The sequence below is a fragment of the Falco naumanni genome, chromosome 1, assembly GCF_017639655.2.
Source record: "Falco naumanni isolate bFalNau1 chromosome 1, bFalNau1.pat, whole genome shotgun sequence".
In the NCBI taxonomy this organism is placed as follows: domain Eukaryota; kingdom Metazoa; phylum Chordata; class Aves; order Falconiformes; family Falconidae; genus Falco; species Falco naumanni.
The window spans coordinates 16,629,880-16,653,083 of NC_054054.1; the positions used below are offsets into that span (position 1 = coordinate 16,629,880).

Genomic DNA, 23,204 nt, shown 5'->3' on the forward strand with positions numbered 1-23,204 from the left:
GCTGGGGGGGGCTCGGCCGCCGCGGCTGCCGCCATTGGGGCGGAGAGGGGCAGGGCTAGGGCGGGGCGGGCCCGCGCTGCCGCCCCATTGGCCCGGCGGGCTCCGGCCGCCCGGCGGGGCGGTGCCGGGCCGGGGGGAAGGCAGCGGGCGGCGGTGGGGCCGGCGCCGTTTTCGCAGCTCTGGGCCGCAAGTCACCGGCGGCTGCCCGGGCGCGGGAGGAGGTAAGGGCCGTCGCACGCCCGCACCGGCAGCCCGGCGGCCGCGACGGCGTTTAGCGTAGCGCCGGGGCCCGGGGTGCGGGTCAGGGAGGGGAGGGGGGCGCTGGGGGAGCGTGGGGGTGCAGGGCTCGGAATCTCCTCCCTCCGCTCGTCCGCTTGGCTGAGGGGAGCCGCGCTGACGGGAGCCGGGCGGGTGGCGGCTGGGGCCGGGCCGAGCGGCGGGGGCAGCGAGCCAGCCCGGGGGGAGCGGGAGGGCTCCGCTCCCCGGCACTGGCTCCTGCCGGCGGCGGCAGGCGCGGTCTTGGAAGCCGCGGCGGAGGGCGGCCGGGCAGGGACCCCGTGGGTCTCCGTGCGGCCGGGCGCACCGCAAAGGCGGCAGCGGCGGGGGGTGAGGGGCCTCTGACCTGGCCGCGCCTCCACCGGCCCTGCCCCTCGGGGTCCCGCCGTGCCCCGCAGCCGGCCGGCCCCAGCGGGCCCCGCGGCGCTGCCCGAGTGGCCGCACGGCTGCGGTGCGCGCAGCGACCCGGGCGGGCGCAGGCGGTGCGGGCTGGCCGCGGTCAGTCGGCAGCGGCATGAACCTTGGCGTTGCGGCTGCCTGCGGGTCACCATCCCGGCAGCGGGGAGGGGGTGTTGTCACAGGCTTACAAACCTCTCTGATTTAAGACGAGCTTAACATAGAGGGACAGGGAATACTGCTCAGAGCTGTGGGGTTTGAGAAGCCTGCAAGGCAAGTGCGCTTATACATGCTCAGAGTTTAAAATTCCTTTTTAAATATGTTTAATCCCCGGGGCAGAAAGAACGCCTTCTCTTTCTTCCGGGTTTCTTTTTTTTTCCCTTTTCTTATTGCAGTCTGGAAAATTTCCATCTGCTGAGAAGCAGCTGGTCTATAAAAGGGGCACCGGTCACATTGAACTAGGGTTTAATTGCTCACTTTGTTCACTTTAAGCCTTGTATTTGTCTGTCTGCAGGATCTATTTCTGGAGGTTAAACATGTACAGATTAATAGGATCAGATGAAGCACCTCAAAACAGATTTCCATCTAGAACTGCCTGTATCTTGGACTTTGGCTTTAACATCAGTGCCCCCTTTTTCAATGCATTGCTCTTGTTTTGCCCAGACAGGCTTGCCTTGTGCTTGCAAATACACCAGTTACAAAAGTGCAGGCTGTTGTATGTCCGACTAAAAGCGTAACTATTTACATCACAGGAACTAAAGATCAGGTTCCTACTCCTGACTTGCAGAGACACTTGAAAAGTGAAACCATCATCAGCATTTATACTTGCCTGGAAAAAAAGGCCTTTTGAGAGTTGAATATGATAGGGAACAAACGCACTAATTAGCTTGAGATTTTGGATTAATTCTCTGATTCATGCTGTGGATACTGGGAGTTCTAAATATAGTTAGCATTTCATGTTCTCCTTTCAAGCTGACGGAAGTGAAACCAAGTGTGAGTTTTGTTAATTGGCAGGTTTTAAATTTGGTCATGCTGTGTCTCACAGAAGGAAGTTAACATACTGTTACGAGTCGAGGGAAGAGAACAGAAAAAGTAACTCAATAAAGTTATTAAGCCAGTTATTAACAATAAACCAGTTATTAAGCACCTGTAAGTGTACTGAAATAAGGATGTGATGTTGCAGTCACCTTGCAATAAAATGGAAAATGTTAAAATTCCAAGTGGTTAGTTCCACTCACCTGGTGGCCTAGCCCACATTCCTCTGATGCAACAGCAACCTTTCCCAGCACTTTTGGCCTTTTATCAAGTTGGCAGTCACTCTCTTAAGTGCTAAGTAAAGAAACCTTTCTTCTAAGACTCACGCGAAAGGTAAACCGAGAGCATCTAGAACAACATGCTTTGAGCTGTGAATGACAAGTTTAATGGGGGGCTCCAAAAAGCTCATGTTGCAGCCATTTTCTGCTAAAGCAATGACTTACTAAGTTACCTTTGACTGCGTGTTTTTGCCAGCACCTGGATTTTGTTTAGTAATTTAAAAAAGGAGTTTTAACAAATATTTCAGATCTACAGACACAATTGTGATGGGCAAGGGGAGAGTACAACGACAAGGCACTCCAGCTCAGAATTACAGTATCTCTGGAGTATACGTGTTGCTCTTTGCTGCTCAATTGCATCAGACTGCCCTGCCGTCTTTTTTGGCGTTCACCGTGAGCCTGCATAATTTTAATTCCTTTATTATGGCATATAATAACTTTCACTCGTAATTTTGCTCTCGGCAAACTTTGAGCAATCAGGTTAGAAATCCCTCACTTAAAATTTAGTGCGGTTAGTTAACAGTGATCTGATGGTCCAGTTCAAATTACTCCGGTGCAACAACATGCAGTTACTACAGATTGCATCCTAGCCTGTTGGACTTTAATGAAGGTGGGTGTTACTCTGCAAAAGGTTAAATAAGCCCACCTTTCTACATTTTCTGCATGCTAGATGAGTCATCATTAGTGAATTTTTATCTGTGCTGAGCCAAATCGTGTGTTTAACTCACGATTTAACTCAGCCAGTAGAAAATCTTGCTTACCTGTGTTAGCCAAGGGAGCCCCTTTCAGGTGGCAGAGGACTTCGGGCCAGGCACAACAGCAAATTGCTGCACAGGGTTTTCTGGGTGCAAGTTTGTATACACAGTTGTGTATGGCCATGGATACAGTCTTAGTGGTCATTCTTAGGTAAACCTAAGAAAATCACAATTAACTTCACAGGTCTGTGTTGAAGAATATTGTTCAAGTCCTCAATGAGTATGACAAGCAAATATCACGTGCAGATGAAAAAAACTCTTTAAAATCTAAGCAAATATATTTCTTCTGCCTTTCCCTCCTCAGGAGCTACAGTGCAGATGCTTCAGCGTGCATGATAAGCTTGTTTTCATGACCTTGCCTCATGTTTTCACACATTCATATTTTAGCTGACATGGAGCAAAGTCATTATTGCTCTTATTTGCTCCAGCACACCCTCTTCAGCCTTCGAAAATTCAGGATATCATTATGCAGGTGGCCAGCAGAAATTACTTACCTTCATCTATCTGCAGTACTCCCTGTTAAATGTAGGCTGGTCTGTGTGGGATTGTTTCTCGGTGAGTCATGCAGATTGCTCTGTAGTTTCTTCTAGGAAGTGCTGTGCTATGCATGATTAGCGGCTCTGAGGGTGACATTGTTTCCTGAATGATGTAACTGAAAATTCCCCTTCCTGTACTGCTTGTTTCCTGATCAGTTTTCTCTTTGTTCTCAAGGACATTCCAGCAGCTGCATATCTGCTATTCCTGATCTTTTATTCCTACAAATCTCTGAAGACAAGTTATGTCAACAGCCACTTTAATTAATTTGGTACGAAACGGGGGGTATCAAGTAAGAAGGAGAGCTGTGCTAACGTCCCGCCTCTTGCAAGACGAGAAGCGTCCGACAGCTGCCTGCTACAGCTCCACCTCTGAGCGCCGTGCTTCCCGCTTCGATCCAGATGGGAGTGGGCGACCTACTACATGGGACACCTTTGGCATCTGGGACAATCGCATTGACGAACCTATTCTCCTCCCACCAAGCATAAAGTATGGGAAGCCGATTCCAAAAGTAAGCCTGGCCAACGTGGGCTGCGCTAGCCATATCGGGAAGCGCAAGGAAAATGAAGACCGGTTTAATTATGCTCAGCTGACAGAGGATATCCTGTACTTTGCAGTATATGATGGACATGGTGGGGCAGCAGCAGCAGACTTCTGTGATAAGTACATGGAAAAATACATTAAGTAAGTGTGCATCAAGTGAATGTGTGTCAAATGAATTACAGTAGAGATTCCTTCCTTAGGACTGAAAGGTGGGTCATACATAGTCACTAATCCTCCTGGGTTATATAGTCACCTAGCCCAACGGGACAGCAGGAACACCAGTCTGGAACAGTCCATTACAATGGATATGCTAGCAACTACTTAGTATGGTGCCTGCCCCATTGAGCAAGACCACAAAGACGAGAGGGGAAAATATGATTGTTCCCACCTTCCAGGAAAGGACTGGGAATACAGAGTTAGTATGAATTGACTGTTTTCAGATGGGGTCACTGTGATCACTGAGATGGGGTCACTGTGATCACTGACCTATGGCTTGCTTACACTCTTTTGTATCTCTGTGTCACATCCTTGGGTGTTGGAAGAGGAATTTATGTATTTGCAAAATTACGGGATTATGCTTCCAGTGCAGGTCATTAGTAAAATCATATTACCTTTTCACTGAACTCCATCATTATTCAATGCATTCAGGGAGGCAATAAGGCTATGAAAGAGATTCATCAAGAAGTGTATTTCCTGGAAAGAAATGAACATTTTTGCTTGCTTGTTTGTTTCCAGAGAATTTCTTGCTGAGGAAGAGAACTTGGAAAATGTTTTGAACAAAGCTTTTCTAGAAATAAACAATGCATACGAAAGGCATGCTCATCTGTCTGCTGATGGTAGGTAAAAAAATATTCTACTCCTATGGATGTGGAGAATAAGGTTTCTCTTATTTGCTCAGTAGTTTTGTAGTAAAATGTCCAGAAAAATGCTTGAAAACAATTTTACTTAACATAGGATTTTGCTCTGATAACTTAATGCAAATGAAACAATTACACTTTACCTCCTGAAAATGAAAAAGCTAGAAAAAGTCTAAGTCAAGTTTACTGGGGGAGTTATTAATCTGAATGTTAGCATAACCATCAATTTCTCTTAATGTGATTCTGTCAAAGAAAGTGTTAAGTTAGCAAAAAATGATTTAGAATTGCCAGGATCATGACTTGACTATGCAAGGGGGGGGGGTTGGTTTGGTTTTTTTGTTGGCGTTTTTGGTGTGTTTGTTTGTTTGTTTGTTTTAAAGCTGTTATTCCTGTGGGTTAAAAGCAACAGTGTCAGAAGTTCCCCTTTCTAACTTGGCTGCTGCACCTGAGGAGGAACGTAAGCCAAAATTAATACAATTGATATTGCTTCTGCACAAACAGAATCACAGGAGTAGCAGAGTGTGAAAGGGAAAAAAGCAGTGAAGAGGAAAACGAGGTTGGCTGTGGTAAGGTGGTGGTAAAGCTGGCACCAGCCCTTTTAGACTCCTTAGTCCTGGCTGTTAGTCAAGTTCTTGTATATGTGTCTAGAGACTAAGCACATCTGAAGTTCCAGTTCTAGCAAGGGGAGCTTAGAGTAACTTGGGAAGGGAGATAGAGGTCCGCATCCCAGTTCTGTCATAGGAGCTTCCTCAGCCATGAGATACAATTTTGAGTCAGTTTAGCCAGTTTTAATAAAAATCCCAAACAAAACTCAACTGAAAACAAACAATCAAAAAACCTGTCCCAGTGCTGGTGCGGATGCTGGCAAAATGACTAAGGTCATTTCAGAAAAACACAAACTATAAAAGTTTTCGCTTGAAGAACTACTTGAAACCAACAGGGCATCTAGGAACTGAAGCAATACTGTATTCTCAAGCTATTTTTCTGAAGCAGTGTATGAATACAGTGAAGGAATTGAGCAGCTTCCTGCAGTTCAACTGCTAGATGAATCTAGATAGACTCAAATATTTTCTGGCAGGACAGGTAGCCTGCCTGTTGCACACTGTGAGGTATACACACCTTTCCTCTTACCTGATACAAGCCAAGGTATCAGGGGTATCAGGAAAAAAGTCTTAAGTCCTGAAATGCAGTCCTTAAAAAAGGGAGATTAAATCTATAAAGCTCATTTCCTCATTATATCCCCCCTTTTTTGATATATATTGAAATCTTTTAACAAAAAATGACATTGTAAAGTAAGTCCAGAGTCACCACTGACCTATGTGGTGTGTTTTAACCGAACACGAGAGACACATCACTACAGCAGATGTGGGTTTTTTAATCCAAGAGCCTCCTTGCAAATAAATTTTCTCAAAAGCCCAAATTCAAGAAAATATCTGAATACAGGTTTATGTGCGTCCCTGGATCAGGACCTTTCATTTTCACTAACGTGAAGATCTTTTATATTTGTCCCCCTCCCCATCCTTTTGTTAGTAGGGCAGCTCTTGGTTTGGCTTATTGAAGGGACCTCTATTAATTGGCAGAGCAGCTCCTCGAGGGGAACCATTGGGAACTGTAATTGGTATATTATTTTGTTATTCTGAAAATGGTTTCTCATTATAGCATTTTGGACGTGACACTTACGGAACTGGGTAACAAAATTTGACCGACCAGTTGTGCAGTAAGCTGAGCGTTTTGGAACTGCTTATAGAGTTTTTTTCATACCATTTAACTAACAGGTGCTGCCTAATGAAACATAATGCAAATGCCAGCAAATTTACGTAACAGTTACCAGTACACTGGGCAAACCCTCCTCATTTAAAAAGCTTGAGGTCAAGTGAAACAGAGGGCAAAAGCATTGTCAAACATCCACAGGTGCCACACTCTGGCAAGCACTCAGTGTTTCTCAGATAGGTTGACCATCTGCAAGCTCTTGCAGGAGCCAGAAGGATCTAAAAGTGCCCAGTGCTCTTGTCTGGTTGCCCAGCTATAAGGCAAGGAGTAGAGTAACAGGGTGCAAAGACAAGTGTGGATTTCTGAACAAATTAAATTTTTTGCATATCTGTTGTTAAAATCATTCAATTCTATGTTGACTACTTGGTGTGGGTATTTTTGTTGCCGCTGTTTTGAAAGTTGCATAAAATTTCAATGCTTGGCATGTGTCCTCATTAGAAGCCTACTTTCAAACTGATTCAGTTTGCCAGCAAAATTTGTGATTAATTGTGGCTATTCTAGATGTGACAGTCAAGACTGTTGCTAAAGTATCTTGAAAATGGTGGCTGGTTGTGTAACACTGGGTATCTGGCTCCCCAGGACTGACCTTCTTTTGAAACCTGGCCGGAGTCAAAGTGGAAAATAATAGCTTAGTCTTTTTCCAGTAGATGACCCTGCCAGGGTTCACTCAACTTTCACTGTATCTGCAAAAAAAACCACCAGTGCATGTTCAGGATGTCCAGGTCTTTACTAACACACGACCAGCTCTGAAAATGTGTGCCTGGGTGTTTGAAGGAACGTAAATCCTAGGACAAATCCCTGTCACCAAAATTGCATGGGTAATGTTTGATGCATTGTTTACAATTCTGTTTAAGAGGTAAAACCCTCATATAATGGCACAGATTTAACAGGACTAGAAATGTGCCTTGGAGCACCTAGCTATGTCTTTAAGGGCATGGCCCTTAGGTCACTTTACAATTACAGAATATTTGAAATCATAGATGGAAAACACATAGCATAATAGCTACAGTGAGCTTTCAGTAGAAAAAAGGTGTTTGTATGGGTTCCAGGTGCTGCTACTGTGTCTGGCATGCAGTTCCCTGGTGCTGTTAGAGTGCTGTACTGGCCCGACAGAGGCTGGTCCAGTATCCCCTCTGACAGCGATCTGTACCTGTTATTTCACACAAAAGCATGAGAAACTCGCTGTAGGCAGACCTGGGATAATCTGTCCTCCACCTAAATCCTTTCTAATCATTTACAGCTTAGAGAGATGCGTGAGCCCTGAAGCGTGGTGTTTGGTATCTGTTCAAAAATACATCTACATTCACTTCCATAGTTTTAACTATATTGTCACTTTAAAATCATTGATAAACTTAGGTATAGAACACAGTAAAGGAAGCTCACATCCAACAAATATGTCATTATCCATGCGACAGCTTTAACACAGACAGACATAATTTTCTGATGTTTTTGACCAGCCATAAAAACTGAAAAGTAAGCTTTGCTTAGCAAGGACAGAAATAAGGAAGTGAATCACGTTCTTCAGGAAATTTGAGCATCCCTCTAGAGAAATGCAAGACAAACACTCTCCTGGCCTAGTGCCGTCCTACAAGGTACTGCTGCTGCTTCTGTTCACTGTGATCCACTGCTCAGAAAAGACAAGAGGGAGTCTTTCCATTCACCTCCATGTTCGGTGCATCCAGCTCTAATTACATTGGCCACTCACTTCTGGAATAGCCATCTTATTAAAATGTAGCCAGGTATTAACCGATGTATCTATGTTTGAAACGCAGTCCTGGAATCTTATTATGCTGAGCAAACAGCAAAAGTTATTTAAAAATAACTAAACTTTAGTAGTGGGTTTTGGTTTTGTTTTTTTTCAGTTACCATTCAAACATATGATTTTTATTTCTTTGAGTATGTTAACCTGCAACACTGAGGAAAAGGGAGAGCTGGAGAAATTGTAATTAAATATTTCATAAATCTATCAACATTACAAAGGCAGCCTTTTTAACCAAGTGCCCTGATGATTACCTAGTCAAGTTAGAAGATACTAGTTACAATATTAAAGGGGTGTTTATTTTGCGTATTTTCCCATGGGTCAGAACAATTCATATACTTCTATTTAGTGCCTTTAAGATGGCTCCATTTTAGTTGGCACCAGTTTGAACTCCCCATTTTTGTGTTTATATATAAAAAAAACAAATTACCTTGAGGGAGCAGATTGGGCCATATTCTGTACTGAAGATGTTCTTCAGTGTGCCCATTCTTGCCAAATATGAGACAGCTGGCCCTCTAGCATGGATGAAATTCTTTGATTGATTTGGTGCTTGGTTATGTACCTCCAACAAAAGGGAAAAAAGTGTATCTTTTATTTTGGCTGAATTTAAACTGGTTGGTGGCAATTCCCGAGAAACATCAAGGCTAATTTGATTTATTTGTGACCAAAGATGCATGTGTAAGTCTCAAGACATGCAAAAGACAGTGCAGGCAAACCCAAGAGTGACTACTTTCCCTGTTCTGCAGCCCTTATTCTTTCATCTCAGTGTTGCAGGTTTATTTTGTTTGAACAAAGTCCCTGGGTGAATTTCCTCTTTGCCTCTGTGTGCGTGTTATTTGTGGCAGACACTGTACCTGGTCAGCAGCTCTAGAACTGGAGGCCCTGGACACTATATGCTGGGCTTCAGTGGAAAGAGAGATCTGCTTAATTTTGTCCCAGGTGAAGGAGTCCGGCGGTTCCTAGCCTGGACTACTGGAAGGTTCCCACATCCTCTTTGTCACATTAGTTGAGATGACTTGCAGTAGAAGTTGTCCAGTGAGTGTTAAGAACCTATTGAAAGATCTTAGTTTTATAGTGATATTGTTAGGAAAACAAAATAAACTCTTTAATTGTTAAAAACCAATATACATGCTGATACAACGTATTTTGATATTATTAAATAACTTAGCAGCAGTTGCAGTAAAACACTACAAATGTTATCCCATCATTCCTATGGTTTTGAGCTGTGCTAGAAATTACATGATGCTTATAGTCTAGTTACATCCATGTTCTTGCACCCCTACCCAGAACGTGAACTGGTCCCAAGGAAGAGAGTGTGAGCAGCATTTATTTTTCTAAGAATGCTGTTTAACTAATAAATGTATATAAAGCTCAAGTCACTATGACCATTACCACAATTTTGGACAATATCTTGACTTGTTCTTTAGTACCATCCCTTGATTTTGTGGTAGCAGCTCTTGTCTTTGAGAGTTTGCACTTGAAAGATACAGATTCACCTTAATGTCCAAATGTTTCCAGTCATTTTTGAATTAAAGACTACAGATCTTGACTTTTTCAGAAACTGTTTATGTTTGTCAGCTCCAAAACCAAGGAACGAAATGGGAGAGTAGCGGCAGTTCTGCATTAATTTTAATGTCTAAATAAAATGTCTTTTCTGTGAAGTAAGAGAGTAGTTTTCCATAAGTTCTTCCCTTCTTTTAACTGTCGGCTAAAACAGGTATTTTACTGGTTCTACTAAAATTTCTAATCGTACTGGTGCTTCTTAGCATCTTACTTTCATTATGTGCCTCTAAATGAGCCTGCACTGGACTAGTCCTTGCTTCAAATTAGAAACAGGATGTCAGTGCTTACCTGAACAGGCAGAAGCTACCGGCATCTAAACAGTTTTGAATACCATAGCCTGCATGGCAGCCGTAACGTAGTCCAAGATTTGACCTAGGTCACCATGGTTCACGACTGACGCATTGCTTAAGTGTGTAGCTAAACCGAGTCCTCACTGCAGTAATAATACCTGTTTTAAATAATAACACAAGCTTCGTTCAGACTTTTTTGTGAGGTTTTTTTTGATTCATCAACCCACTGCTTTCGCTGCACAACAAGGCTCAATGCATCTTCCAGGGCGCTGTGCACTTCAGTTTACTCCCAGCCCTGTTTGACTTAGAGGGTGCTGAGACCACGCAGGGTTGGGAAAAGAGGTTGCCAGGATCGCCGAGCACTCGCAGTTCTGTTTCCATAGCACGCAGCAAGTCGTGCCACGTGTATGCTGCTTGCTGGCAGCTGATCAGGGATGGGGCTGGCCGGCATTCCTCAGGCTCCAGCACACGCTCCTGTCTCAGATCCATCCTGCCTCCCTCGGGACAGGGCTGCAGGGCCAGAGGGGAGGGGTGCTTGTAGTCGTAGCTTGGTGGAAAGATCTTTTAGCTGTTCGTCATGTGGAAACAGGACGGTAACTGGGGATTCTTATTACTAAGTTACAGCAAAACTCCTCTCGAATTGGCTTGCTTTTAAAACCTGGGAAAACTGGAAAATCCCAGAATGCGGAAGGCCTAGAGAGGACCTTTCAAGGGGACCTCCACTGGCTGTGAATGCAAATGTGTTCCGGGCCGTAGCTTGTCCTGGCCAGACATTTTACTGTAGTAGCTCAAGTTAGCCAGTTACTGCTTTCCAGGCACCTCTCACCGAGTTACCTTTGCATAATTTGTGGGAAGGGAAGAACTAACTGTAAAATGGGACTGCTTCTTTCAAAAAGCAAGCAAAAAAGGAAAGCTGGAAAGTTCTTCTGGCATTTCCTTCACCACATATAAAAGAGCAGATCCTTTCTGAAATAGGCAGACTCGCATTTCTCCTTTTCAGGCACTCTTCTTTTTTTTTTTTTTTTTTTTTTTTTTTTTTTTTTTTTTTTCCCCAGAGCATTGTAGAAATTGAAATGAGAAACCCTTAAATTTACTTGCACCAGTTAATTCAGCCAGGTCCCTGAACACAAGTCAAGTCAGCTCAGAGCTCTCTTACCCTGTAAGAGAAGACAGACAACACCCAGGGCTCGGTTTTGCCCTCGAGGCAGTCACTGTACCCCCACACACCCATCAAGTGATCCCACCAGTTCCTGGGGCAGATTGCCTGGAGAACCACTGGCAGCTGACTGCACACACCGGTTTGCAGGCACAAGGCGAGGCAGAATCCAGCTTCACCTTTGTGCTAGGACCTCCTGCAAGTTGACAGGGTCTGAAGGGAGCAGCATCTCTTTCTGAAAGAAGCCAGCAGCCTGCTGGCTCAACCCTTTGTCTCTTAGCAAGACTGGGGGAAGCAGAGGAAGATTGTAACAACTCTGACAGCCACAGACTGGTGGAAAGGAGCGATCTAGTGTTTCTCCTCTGGTGAACTATGTGGAGCTACAATTACTATTACTCAATTTCCCATTTCACCATCTAACAGCAGGGAAGGGCCATCAGCTTTATGGTGGGCTATCCGTGTAATCACGGTGCCCAGGGATAAGGACGATAACCCTGTAACTTGGGGTGAGCTTGTGGTACAGAAAAAGTGTTTGCTGCAAGCGGAAAGGAAGCCACTGTGCCTTGTACCACTTTTTTTTCCACTTGCCCTCTTTGCATGGAGCCATGTTGTTGCACAGAAATACTTACCCTTTCCACTTCCCCTCTCTACCCCTAGTCCTACATGCATGCATGTTTGCGGTATTTTTTTTTTTTTTTAGATTTAGTTTAAACTTAAAAGCAGTTACTGACCGGTAATGTAGAACACAAGTTGTCTTCATTTTACCAGCTGAAACTTGCTGTTACAAACAGTCCCATGCTTCGAGGCAGTGCTAAAACCTCTTTCTTTGGTATGATGTTTATAGCAACTCTGGTGAACTCTGGGACCACTGCAACAGTGGCTCTGCTCCGGGATGGTATCGAGCTGGTTGTGGCAAGTGTGGGAGACAGTCGTGCTCTGCTGTGTCGAAAGGGAAAGGCCATGAAACTCACCATTGACCATACTCCAGAAAGAAAGGAGGAGAAGGAAAGGTACCCTGTCAGCTGATGTCGTGGCTTTGCAGGGCACAGCCTCAGGTCAGGATGTGCTTGTGTTCTGCTGCTGGGTTGGGCCTGGAAGAAAGCAGAGAGTTCAACATAATGCCCCAAGACCACCTCTGAGCGGGCAGAAAGCAGCACAGCTCCAGTTAATTAATTTGGTTCCATTTAGAGGACTGGGGATGCGGAAAGCCTTGCATGAGCATAAACTGTCTCATCAGTAGGATCAGCATAGCTAGGACTCGGTACAGAGCCGTGACCACGTGGTTCAGGCTTGTCCAAGACTGCCAAGTTAGAGCCAATTGCTGCAGCAATGTGCTATGGTTCCCAGGTCAGGACTCAGCCCACCAAGCCACATCGCTTGTGTGGAGCCTTCGAACAGCAAAAGCCAACCATCAGTCTCCCAGCTTAGGCACTCTGTGCCCCGTTCCGCCTCAGGAGCTAGTGACAGAAATTGCAGATAGAGACAGGGTTAATGGTGTGAAGCAGTAACTCATATTCACTTTTTCTTTTGTGCCTCTGGACAGGATTAGGAAGTGCGGTGGCTTCATTGCCTGGAACAGTTTGGGACAACCTCATGTGAATGGTAGACTTGCAATGACGCGGAGCATAGGAGATTTGGATCTTAAAAACAGCGGTGTGATAGCCCAGCCGGAAACAAAAAGGGTTCAGGTAAAAGAAGGCCTGGTTAACAGGGACAGCCACATTCGGACTAAGGGGCATCATAGCTATTTGATGCACGTGGTGCTACCCACACGACATATGCCCAGGTGAAGCCTGATGACCGAGCATTATTTTTTATTTGTGGTGAAGTAACCAGAGACCAATTCTAATGAAATAATTTCAGATTAACACTAACAGGACAGAAAAGAATCAGGCCCTGATACTAAATTCAACCAGATCAACTTCTAAATCCCATTTATCACAGTACAATATAGGATGAGGGAAGAAAGAGCACGTGATATCCATTACTGACATACAAAGCTGTTAGTCTGTTTGGGTCTTGTGGCCAAATGAGTAATTTTGTGGTTAATACTGATATAAAACCATCACTGAGAACTAGGTGGGATATGGATGGGCTGTCATCAAAAAAAGTAGAATATGTAGAAGTTTGCACACTTGGGAGGAAGGGAAGAGGAAAGGGTAGTTGTGTGCATCCTACCATAGCTCTGTAGTTGTCTGGAAAACAAATTAACCACCCAGAAGGTATTCAGCACAGTTGCCTTCACTTTTGCAGGAAGGCTTTCTTCTCAGCTCTTGTTTGTTACTTTTCCCCAATGCACCTCCCAGGGCCTGGGGAACTTACATTCAGTTGGTCCTAACTGAACGTCACCCACCAGGCTGAGAGCTTTAGGGAGATGACTGCAGTGCTGTCTATGTCTTCCTTGAAATCCTCAGTTTAAGGAGGCATTTTGTTTACTGGGCAATGAACAGGTCTGGTCTTTCAGCCTTTAGTGTATTCAGAGGGCTGCTTCCTACAACTGGAAGCACCTTAAGATGCTTCTCCAGTACAGGGAACACAGTCTGTGTGGCTGGTGGGTGTGCTCGAGGATTCAAGGGGCAGCCTTTAGCTCTCCAAGGGTTTGGGGGCTCCAGTTAGTCCTTGCACAGAAAACAGGAGAGCGTATAGCACCCCCCCAGAAAAGCGCTTTTTAATAGATGGCAAAAAAATGAAGTCGGTTGATTTGCCTTTCAGCACTCGCTCCAGCGTTGTGCATAATGTGTGCCTTTATTGCAGTTGCATCATGCAGACGACAGCTTCCTGGTCCTTACTACAGATGGTATTAACTTCATGGTGAACAGTCAGGAGATCTGTGACTTCATTAACCAGTGCCATGATCCTGCTGAAGCTGCCCACGTTGTTACTGAGCAGGTAATGCTAGGGCTTCTCATAGCACCAAATACTTGTTGGTTTTTGTTTGGTTTGGTTTTAATAATACAAGTATACAACCACTCATCCAAGTGAATTGGTTGAGACATGCCCTAGCCCTGCTGGCTACCCTTTTCTTCACTCTGGGTCTTGCCACGTCCTTGCCAGGTACCACGGCAGTTAACTTGGCTTAGCTCACAGTCCACTGAACTGCATGGGACTGTAACTGCCAGGTATTCCTGTGCTGATTGTGTCATCAACACAGACAGAAACGGCCAGTTTCTCACTGGGGTTCTGGATGGTGGCATATCCTATGGAAAGCTCTGGGGCATACCAAGAATGCAGCATCAGGGCTGGGAAGGGGCAGGGAAGTCTCTTGCACGTGCAGAGCCAGACACTTGTTTCCTTTTCCAAGCAAGATGATCATGCTGACGATTTGTTTCTTCTCTCAGGCAATGCAGTTCGGCACTGAAGACAACAGCACAGTTGTCATAGTGCCATTTGGAGCATGGGGAAAGTACAGAAACGGTGAGATCAACTTCTCCTTCAGCCGCAGTTTTGCTTCCAGTGGGAGATGGGCATGAAGACCTGCCACAGCTATCTTTTCCTGCCATAATCTGGACACAGCGTGCTGCAGGAGAACATATCCATCTGTTCATAGGTTGACTCAGTGTCTTGTCCATCTCTTCTGTTATAGAAGATGCCACTGCTCCCTCAGTGCGTAATGCCCGGTTGTTGCTTACGGCTGATCGCATTTGGCTGTGTCTATTTATTCCAGTCAGCATTGAGGCAGCTATTTCTTTGGGTTTGTAGCCCCAGCAGCTCTGCATACCACTTTGTTCACATAGATGAGGCTCTGGGCTTTCACCTAAGGCTGGAGGTGTTGCACAATTGCTTCATACCTACTTGTATTACCCAGGACCCTTAGTTACCTGGCAGCTGCGTAAGTCTGAGTCTCTGAGCCACATACTGGCTTCTTTGTGCATTCATACGTGGGGAACAAACGCACAGTGTTCTTAGGTAGAAAAAAGGTGGGTTTGTTGTCTTCCTCTGCTGTGCAGCCACCCAAAACTCCCCTGTGCTTCAGGAGAAGTGGGTGAAAAATAAGGGAGAAGTTTCAGAAGTGTTTAGGTTCTGATGCCAGTGGTATTTGGTGTAGCTGAACGACTTCCTGAGACAGTACTGCTTTGCAGGGCTTTATGCTCTCACCACCCCTGTCTGTGATCCTCTCGCTCCAAGGAGACGGAGCAGGCTGGAGCCATGTGCCCTTGGACAGATGGGAACGTTTGTCCATTGGGTCCAAAGCCTGTACGGTCTCTGTGGACCATGCAGCTGCCCCTTGCGCTGTCTTCTCTTTGGTGTGCCAGTGCTTGGCAGGAGCACAGAGGAGGGAGGAAGCTGCACATTTTTGATATCCAGAGACTCATCAATTTGAGTTTCCTTTTTTTTTTTTTTTTTTAAGCAACTAATTTTAAACAGTTTACTAATCAAGATTCTTTGGATGTGTAAGACAGGAGATTTATTTCTTCATGAATATATGAGGATTTTCCTGCCCTCCACCAAAGGTTTCTTTCAGTTATTTATGATCTCCTGTGTCTCTTCATGGTATACAGTGAGCTGTAAAACACCAAGGCAAGCAAGCTAGAGAAAGGAGAGAGCATTATAATAATGTATGGTAATTCTTTCTTGTTTTGGGTATTGTTTCTAGTACGTGTCAGATATTCAGACACCAGAAGGTAGTTTTATACTTAAAGGAAGCATTTCCACTTCCCTTTCTGGAGGAAGTCTCCATCCAGTGAGGCATAGGGGCCAGAACTCTGAGTCATGCTGCTGTGACACGGACTGCAGGCGACATGTTGGCAGCAGGTGAAGATCTGCCCCAGCATGCCTCGTCCAGACCTCGTCCTTCCTCTGCTCCACATCAGGTGTGCAGCTCCTATGGCCTCCAAGTCACCCTGCTGCAATGAAATATGGGCAGAGAAGAACTGGGTTCTTCTCAGGCTTGCTGCAATATTTTTCATTCTGTGGGTGTTTCCAACAGCACAGTTGTAAAAACAAACAAAATGAAAGAGAAGTTGCCTGATACTAAATCACCTTGCAATAAGGAAAAATATTTTTGAGATGTCTGTCCCGATTCTCATTTTCTGGTGTGAGGTACGCATCTTCTTTACTTTTAGTCCAGGGTTACACCTTAGGCAGTTGTTCCACACGTTTTTCCTTGCCTCTGGCTGAAGGCGGAGCAGCACCTGGCAGAGCACAGTGTGCAATACTAGGTGTTTAGAGAGAATGCTGGCTTTGTTCCATCACTTGGTGTGTTACATGCTGCATATAATGTGTATATTCTGTTTATAAGTACGAAGAGCTTGCTTGTGAGTTGTCGTATGTAAATCTCTGTCGTATTGGATGCTGTTGCTCAGGCCTCCATAGCGAGTGCATCACGGGTTTACAGGAATAATCCCTTCTCTCTCGCCAGATTTTCTCCAGGGTTGTGGTTCAGTCTTCATTTGAGATCAGACCATTTGCTGGCCATGCTCCCAGGCTCAGCCTCGCTGAGCTGAGCCAGAGGGGTGCTCTGACAGAGGCTCAGGGAGCTGCTCTGGGAGCATGGATACCGCCAGCTCGTGAAGCGACCTGCTAAACCAGCAAGTCCGATGGCTGCTGGCAAAGGGTTAACCACAGCTGCAGCAAATCTGACTCTGGGCACAGGGAAGGGTCAGAGGCAGCTCTGCAGAGGGAGTTGCTGTGGGGGTGGCTTTGGTATCAAGTGTCAGACAGACTTGATGGGTGCTGCAGGAATTTGGACAAGCTCCATCAACACTGTCCCGTTCCAAACGCTGCTCGTTGCTGTTCGGCTGGCAAGCCATCCATCCAGGCAGAAGGTATCAGGGGCGCTGGGGGTGTCCGTGACAAGTACGCACTGGGGTTTTTTTTTGAACAGTGCTGGATACGTGCCAAGCAGAAGATACGGGAAAAACACTGTTAATGAAGAGCAGTTGCTCTGAGGAATGACTTGCCAGTTAGAGTAGCTTCTAAATACTGACAGAGATGTAATGTGAAATGACAGTTTTTCTTCTCGTTGGAGGTTTTGGGGCTTTTTTGTTTTAGCCCTGTCTGGTTGCCTGATTGCACAGAGAACAAAAGTGGTTGGGGGCTTTTATCCTCTCAGAGGAAGGATCCATCCATAACTTCTTTTAAATTTTATAAAGGAAGGGATAAGACAAAGCTTTGCAAAATAGAAGATGATTAGATAAAGTTGTATTGGCCAATCACACAAAAAAGATTAGAAAGAACTTCTGGCTGTCACCTCACCCAGCCTCCTGCTTGGAGCAGGGCTGGCTTCAGAATTGCACGCTGCAGTTCTCCTGACATGAAAATGCCGTGCCTGAAAATGGATGGCAGAAAGAATGTAGCAGGCAGGGCGGTTTACCTGTGGAACCACTCGACTGTTAAGTTGAAAAGTTAAAAACTTACCAGTATTTAACACGCACTTTGTACAGCTAACAATAAATTTCACAAATAAATTAGCACATACATGAAACTAAGGTATGCGCCGTTTTGCGCCAAGCAAAAGTGAATCAGTAACTGACAGATTAGAGATGCATTTCTTACGCATCGGTTATTCCCTGCTTGTTCACGCTAGTTTTCTGCACCTCATTCTGAAGTAAATGAGCTACTGATGAAGAGGGAATGCTTTGCCAAGTGGCCCAGTGGTCTGCCGGTTCCTCCTCCCGTGAAGAACAGAGGTACCTTCACACCAGTTTGTGTGAATTCCTTACTTTATGCTGCGCGGGGCAGGACTCAGACCGCCAGCTTGAAAAGCATTTTGTAGCAGCACTCCGTTACCAGGCCCGCTGGTCTCTGCCTCCTGGACCACACACTGCTTTTTCCTGCCAAGGTGACTGAAATTCCCTAAGATTTAGTGGCAACTGCACCAAACCTTGTTTTTCTCCCAGAAGTCAGGAAAAACTTGGACTCTCCGGGGTGATGGACTTTTCACCATTTGTCGCTTCTCACTGAAGAGTCATTAGAACAAGTCCCTGCGCTTGCATTTCAGTTTTGGGGCTGTTTTGACACCGATATGGTGTTGGCAGAGCAAGCACATTCATGCGTTGAGTGGGACTTCGGTGTGTGGCACTGAATGCGGAGGGCACAGACTATGATGTTGGTGGAGTAAAGCCGTGCTGGGGAAGATGGAAGCGGTTTGTCCTAGTGGCACTGAGGGACCAAATTAGCAGTGCTGCGGTAATGTCCAGCAGCAAACCCCTTGGCGCAGGGTTCTCCACCAGAGCTGGGCACCGCTCTGTTGTGATGAAGCTGTACTTTGTGATGGGCTGACCTTGGCTGAACCAGCTACCCACCAAGCCGTTCTATCACTCTCCTCAGCAGGATACGGTGGGGGGAGAAAATAAGATGGAAAAAACCCTTATGGGTCAAGATAAAGCAAAAGCAAAGGCTGCATGCAAGAGCAAAGGCAAGCAGATTTTTTTCTCTCCTTCCCATCAGCAGGCAATATCCAGCCACTTCCTTGGAAGCAGGACTTCAGTATGTGTAGCAGTTGCTCCACAAGACAAACGCTGTAATGCTAACAAACGCCCCTGCTCCTCCTTTCCCCCCCGACAGGCACAGGCCAGGCCCTAGCAGCATGCTGGAGCTGTTGGGTTTTCACCGGGGAGGCACAGCACCCTGCTGCCAGGTGGCACCTCGGTTTGCCAGGGTTGCTGTTTGTTCAGGTGTCAAGTCCCAGGTTACAGGAGGCAATAATGGCCCTGGGGACCTGCCCACACACCCTGCCACCCGGGGACTGCCTGCCTCCGCACATTTCAGCATCGCCTCACCCAAAAGTTGTCTTCCCATACACCAGGACGCCAGATTCCACAAATCCCATAATATTGCGAACAGCGTTAATCACTAGTATTAAACAGCTCATGTAAGGGCGAACGAGGGCATTGGAATCTGCATAATAAAACCATCCACGTGAATCCTGGGGAGGAAGAGAGAGATGTATTTTCCCTCACCCTTCCCGCAAGAGAGCTCCCCCAGCACAGCAAGGCCATCGATGCCAGGACAAAGCACGTGGCCGTCGTTTGTACTCGCCCTTCCCAGGCTCAGCAGAAGAAAGAGATAAGCGGCGCAGCCACACACCCCGCGAGCCCCGCAGGAGCCTGCCCCCGCACCACTGCTGCAGCACGCCTGATACGGAACCGCTTCTGGCTCGTGCCCCACGCTGGCTGCCGCAAAGGACCTGGCGTGGTGAACTGCCCTTGACTGGTCACCAGGTGCCCACCAAGCCACTCTGCCACTCCCATGGGGTGGGGAGACACTAAGAGGAAAAAAATCTCATGGGTCAAGATAAAGCCAGTTCAATAAAGCAAAAGCAAAGGCCGCATGCAGAAGCAAAGGAAAACAGCTAAATCTCTCCTCCCCCACAGCAGGCAGTGTCTAGCAACTTCCTTGGAAGCAGGGCTTCAGTAAGTATAGTGGGTGCTCCAGGAGACAAACATTGTGATAATAACAAATGCACCCCCACCCCCACCTTAGCTTTTATTGTTGAGCAGACGTACGGTATGGAATATCCCGGTATGGAATATCCCGTTGGTCGGTGTGGGTCAGCTGTCCTGGCTGTGTCCCCTCCCAAGACCTTGCCCACCCCCAGCCTACTGGTGAGGGGAAGGTTGGAGGGACAGCCTTGATGCTGTGCCAGTGCTGCTCCAGTGCCACCACTGGTGTGGTGGCCCCACCTTTCTGGCTACCAATACAAAGCACAGCACTGTGGGGGCTGCTACGGGGAAAATTAACTCCGTGTCAGCCAGACCCAACACATACGTTAGTTTTTTTCTATCTAGTCAATAAGCTGCCTGCTGCCCGTAGCAGCTCTGCAAGCAACCAGCTTTGTAGCCCAGGACCAGCAAAATTCTCTCGCCTAGCAGAGAGCTCCTTTCAACCTGAGGACAAAAAGCAAATTGTCCTAACAGCAGCAGTTGCCTATCAGAGGTTTATTACAGAGGGATCACTAGCGGCATCTCACAGTTTGAACGGAATGAAACAGATTGTCAGTTTGCTCTCCTGGTCCCTATCTTTCCCACGCATCTGTTGTTACAACAAAAAGAATGAGATTATTCAAAAAGAATGGTCTTTGTTACAGCCTGAACTGAACATTAAGGGTGACTTACCGAGCAAACCATAACAGGTGTTTGCCTTTTCCCTGCCTTTTAGGGATGGATCCTGCACACTGGATCTCTAAGAGTATTTTCTTGCCTGAACAGTCCCCCCAGAGCGGTGGTATCTCTGACTGTACGAGCACTGCGAGGGGTGGGCTGTAGGTGCAGGAAGTGTAAAGTGCTGTTCAGGTACTTGTTACTGCGAGGATGTGGAAGGCAAGGCAAGCCTCCTGCTGCTGCAGGATTTACCAGGAGACTGCAACTGGAGTGGCCAGCTCAGTCTCTCCACCTCCTGGAAAGGGGGGTTTCATGCTCTGTAGAGGGAACTCACTAAAATATCTTTTGCAGCCTTGATTTAGGAGAGCTGGTCTCTCTGGAAGGTGAGCATAGTGCAAGAGATTGTATTAAAACAACTGTTGGATCTCATCCCCATTTCAGAGTCCTCAGTACAATCAGTCCCTTTGGGTTGAAAAGCTCAGGGTTGGAGAATAATCATGGAGCAGAGCTTGTGGCTGAGAAATGGGGTGAGGAGGGAAGTCAGCAATATTGCTGCTTTTTACATACTTGGGGGAAATGAAAGTTGCCAGAGCTTAGACTTACTGCAGAATTCCCGCTGACTTCCGCTGAATCAGGGTATCGGGTCACCTTTTCTGTCTCAGCAGGCAGATGTGTTGTGGTCAAAGGCACTGGGATTTCTAGCTAAGGGAGAAGAAGCACAAAACAACAGGTACCAGCGAAACTGGTTTTATATTAAATTTTCTTGAATAAATTCAGTTGGGCACTGCTGGGTCCACTGGTCACTCACCCAACAAGCCCAATGTATGGTATAGCAACACTCGGGGTATTCCTTGGTTCCAAAGCTGCTGCCCTCAGTGCAGAGATCTCCAGTGGAGTGTCCTCCTGACCCAGGCTATTGAGTTCTTGGGCAGCAGTGTGTGCCATAAATTTCTAAAGATGTAAGTGCAATTGCATACATTCATTACATACTTTGCCTTAGGACTGTGTATAATTCCTGTGGTTTCATGTTTATGTTTGGTGTAATCAGTGTCCATAATTCATCTACTACTTAATTTTATAGAGGTGTCCATTTTGCCTTTTTTTTTTTTTTTTTTTTTTTTTTCTTTTAAACATTTTTTCATCTTCATCAACTCAAAGCTATGGTGGAGCAAACAAGCCTGTACTGGAATGCTTAAAAGATCTTTCAATAAATAATTTGCTTCTAGAGTTATGTCCACTACAAATGGATTTTTTTCTTCTTCCACCACATTGCAAACTACCAGAAAAGTTTCTGCTCCTCAGGCCATGTCGCGACTGTCGTGGTAGCCCTAGGCCTCAGACCCTGCCATAAAAAGCTCCTGATAACCAAGGCTTTGCCTATGAGGACATTCACCCAGTGATAACCAGTGCAAAGTACCTCCTGCCTCTGTGCTCTGTCAGCATCCATGGGCTTCGCTGCATCAGGGCAACATGTTCTAACTTGCTGGGTTTGTCCTTTATATTTTGATACAATACTAAGAAGTTAGAAAGCCCTCACTCTGGAACAAGTCCATCTTAAAAAAAACATTATTTTCTGAAGCGGGAAGGCACCCTGGGTAGCTGTCATGGTGAGCAGTGTCATCCTGTGATACAGCAGAAAGAAATGAATTTGGCCTCCTCAATAAAAGAATGTGGTTTAGCCTCTGGCACGGATCCAAGACTTTTCAGTTATACTGAAAGAAAAAATAAGGAGAAAGAAACAGCTGAGAGTTTTAAGTCATCCCCAGAAGTATCCCCGAGATCACTATTCTTTGTAATTACTACTGCTTTTACAGCTGAACCCAAAACCTATTTTTACTCTCTCTTCCTTGAAAGAAGCAGCCTTGACGTCAATGAAGCCCTTGAAAGAAGCAGCCTTGACTCCAATGAAGCTCTAGTGGTTTCCTACAGCTGAGCCCCAGCCCTTGTTTTTGGACTAAAGCCGCTCTTTCTGCTGCCCTTCGTTGCCACTCACAGCTCAGTTTGGAGCTGATCGCCTCTTTGATAGACGCACGTATCCCGTGGGTAAGCACACAGTAACCGCCGCTCAGGCAGGTGAATTTTAAGAGCTCGGGTAGGGTGCTGGGAATCCTGCTGAACAGCTTTGCCCTTTCCCAGCAGTTGGGAAACGCTCCCAGGTTACTGTGCAACCCGAGCGTCTGTCCCCGGGACCAGGATTCGTCCATGCCGGTGGGAGAGGAGGGCGGCAGAGCCCCCGCAGCACCACGGGGGCTCCCTGCCCAGCTTCATCAGGCCGGTCCTGGGAGAGCAGCCAAGCTTTAAGAAAAGCAGCCCTTGCTCTCATGTGGGGTGCTCGCTGGCGCCCTGGGAAGGGCTGGAAGTTCTGGAGCTGAGGGCAGCTTGTGTCAGCAACCCCCTGCAGCCCACCTGCCCAGGCCATAGCTGGTGGCACAGTTTTCATCTGCTATCGGGCAGCAGCCCTGCTCTGCGCACGCACACATAAACCATACATCAACCAGTGTTTACATCCGTAACATGCTATTGCCAGGGGTCACCCTTGCTCTTGCTCAGCGCTGCAGCTGCAGAACCTCCCTGCAGCTCGGCCCGGCAAAGACGGGCAGGCAGCCCAGGCTGCGGTGGCACCAGAGGCGGGGAAGGTGCAGGCGCTCCTCCCAGGGGATGGAGCTGCTGGGACAGCTGAAGACCCAGCGCTTGGAAAACTGGCTGGATTTGAGCTACCACCAGCCCCTGGCAGCCTGGTTTTTACCCTTTATTTATTTCATGGGGTCATGACATTTTTTGGTCGTTCCCTTCATGCAATGAGGACTTCACAGCTTTTCCTATACGTTCACACTTAGAAAAGCTATGCGGCACCTCCTGCCTGCCTCTCTGCCCCACAGCATGGAGGCCTCTAGTGGAGCAGCATCCCAGGGGCTGCGGCGGACTCCTGAGCCAGTACGGCTGCGCTTGTG

General features: G+C 46.6%; 1 protein-coding gene across 2 annotated transcripts; it reads left to right on the plus strand.

Annotated features, from left to right (window-relative positions):
* Window positions 1-115: 115 nt before the first annotated feature.
* Window positions 116-21,480, plus strand: PPM1K (protein phosphatase, Mg2+/Mn2+ dependent 1K). Of its 2 annotated transcripts, none has more exons than XM_040582513.1 (7): window positions 116-221; window positions 3,452-3,958; window positions 4,553-4,653; window positions 12,057-12,222; window positions 12,756-12,900; window positions 13,967-14,101; window positions 14,551-21,480. In XM_040582513.1, exons 2-7 carry the CDS (start codon window positions 3,519-3,521, stop codon window positions 14,680-14,682), a joined length of 1,119 nt encoding a protein of 372 aa, XP_040438447.1. In that variant the 5' UTR covers window positions 116-221; window positions 3,452-3,518; the 3' UTR covers window positions 14,683-21,480. The 2 variants fall into 2 exon arrangements, with proteins under 2 accessions (XP_040438447.1, XP_040438457.1); XM_040582523.1 differs by lacking the exon at window positions 116-221 and adding an exon at window positions 2,575-2,595.
* Window positions 21,481-23,204: the final 1,724 nt, after the last annotated feature.

What these genes read in the sequence shown, in the direction of transcription:
- PPM1K (XM_040582513.1), top strand. Translation starts at nt 3,519, where the DNA reads ATGTCAACAGCCACTTTAATTAATTTGGTACGAAACGGGGGGTATCAA. An exon ending in TGCTCATCTGTCTGCTGATG is followed by an intron (nt 4,654 to 12,056) that starts GTAGGTAAAAAA and finishes TGATGTTTATAG; the next exon opens with CAACTCTGGTGAACTCTGGG. An exon ending in AGAAAGGAGGAGAAGGAAAG is followed by an intron (nt 12,223 to 12,755) that starts GTACCCTGTCAG and finishes GCCTCTGGACAG; the next exon opens with GATTAGGAAGTGCGGTGGCT.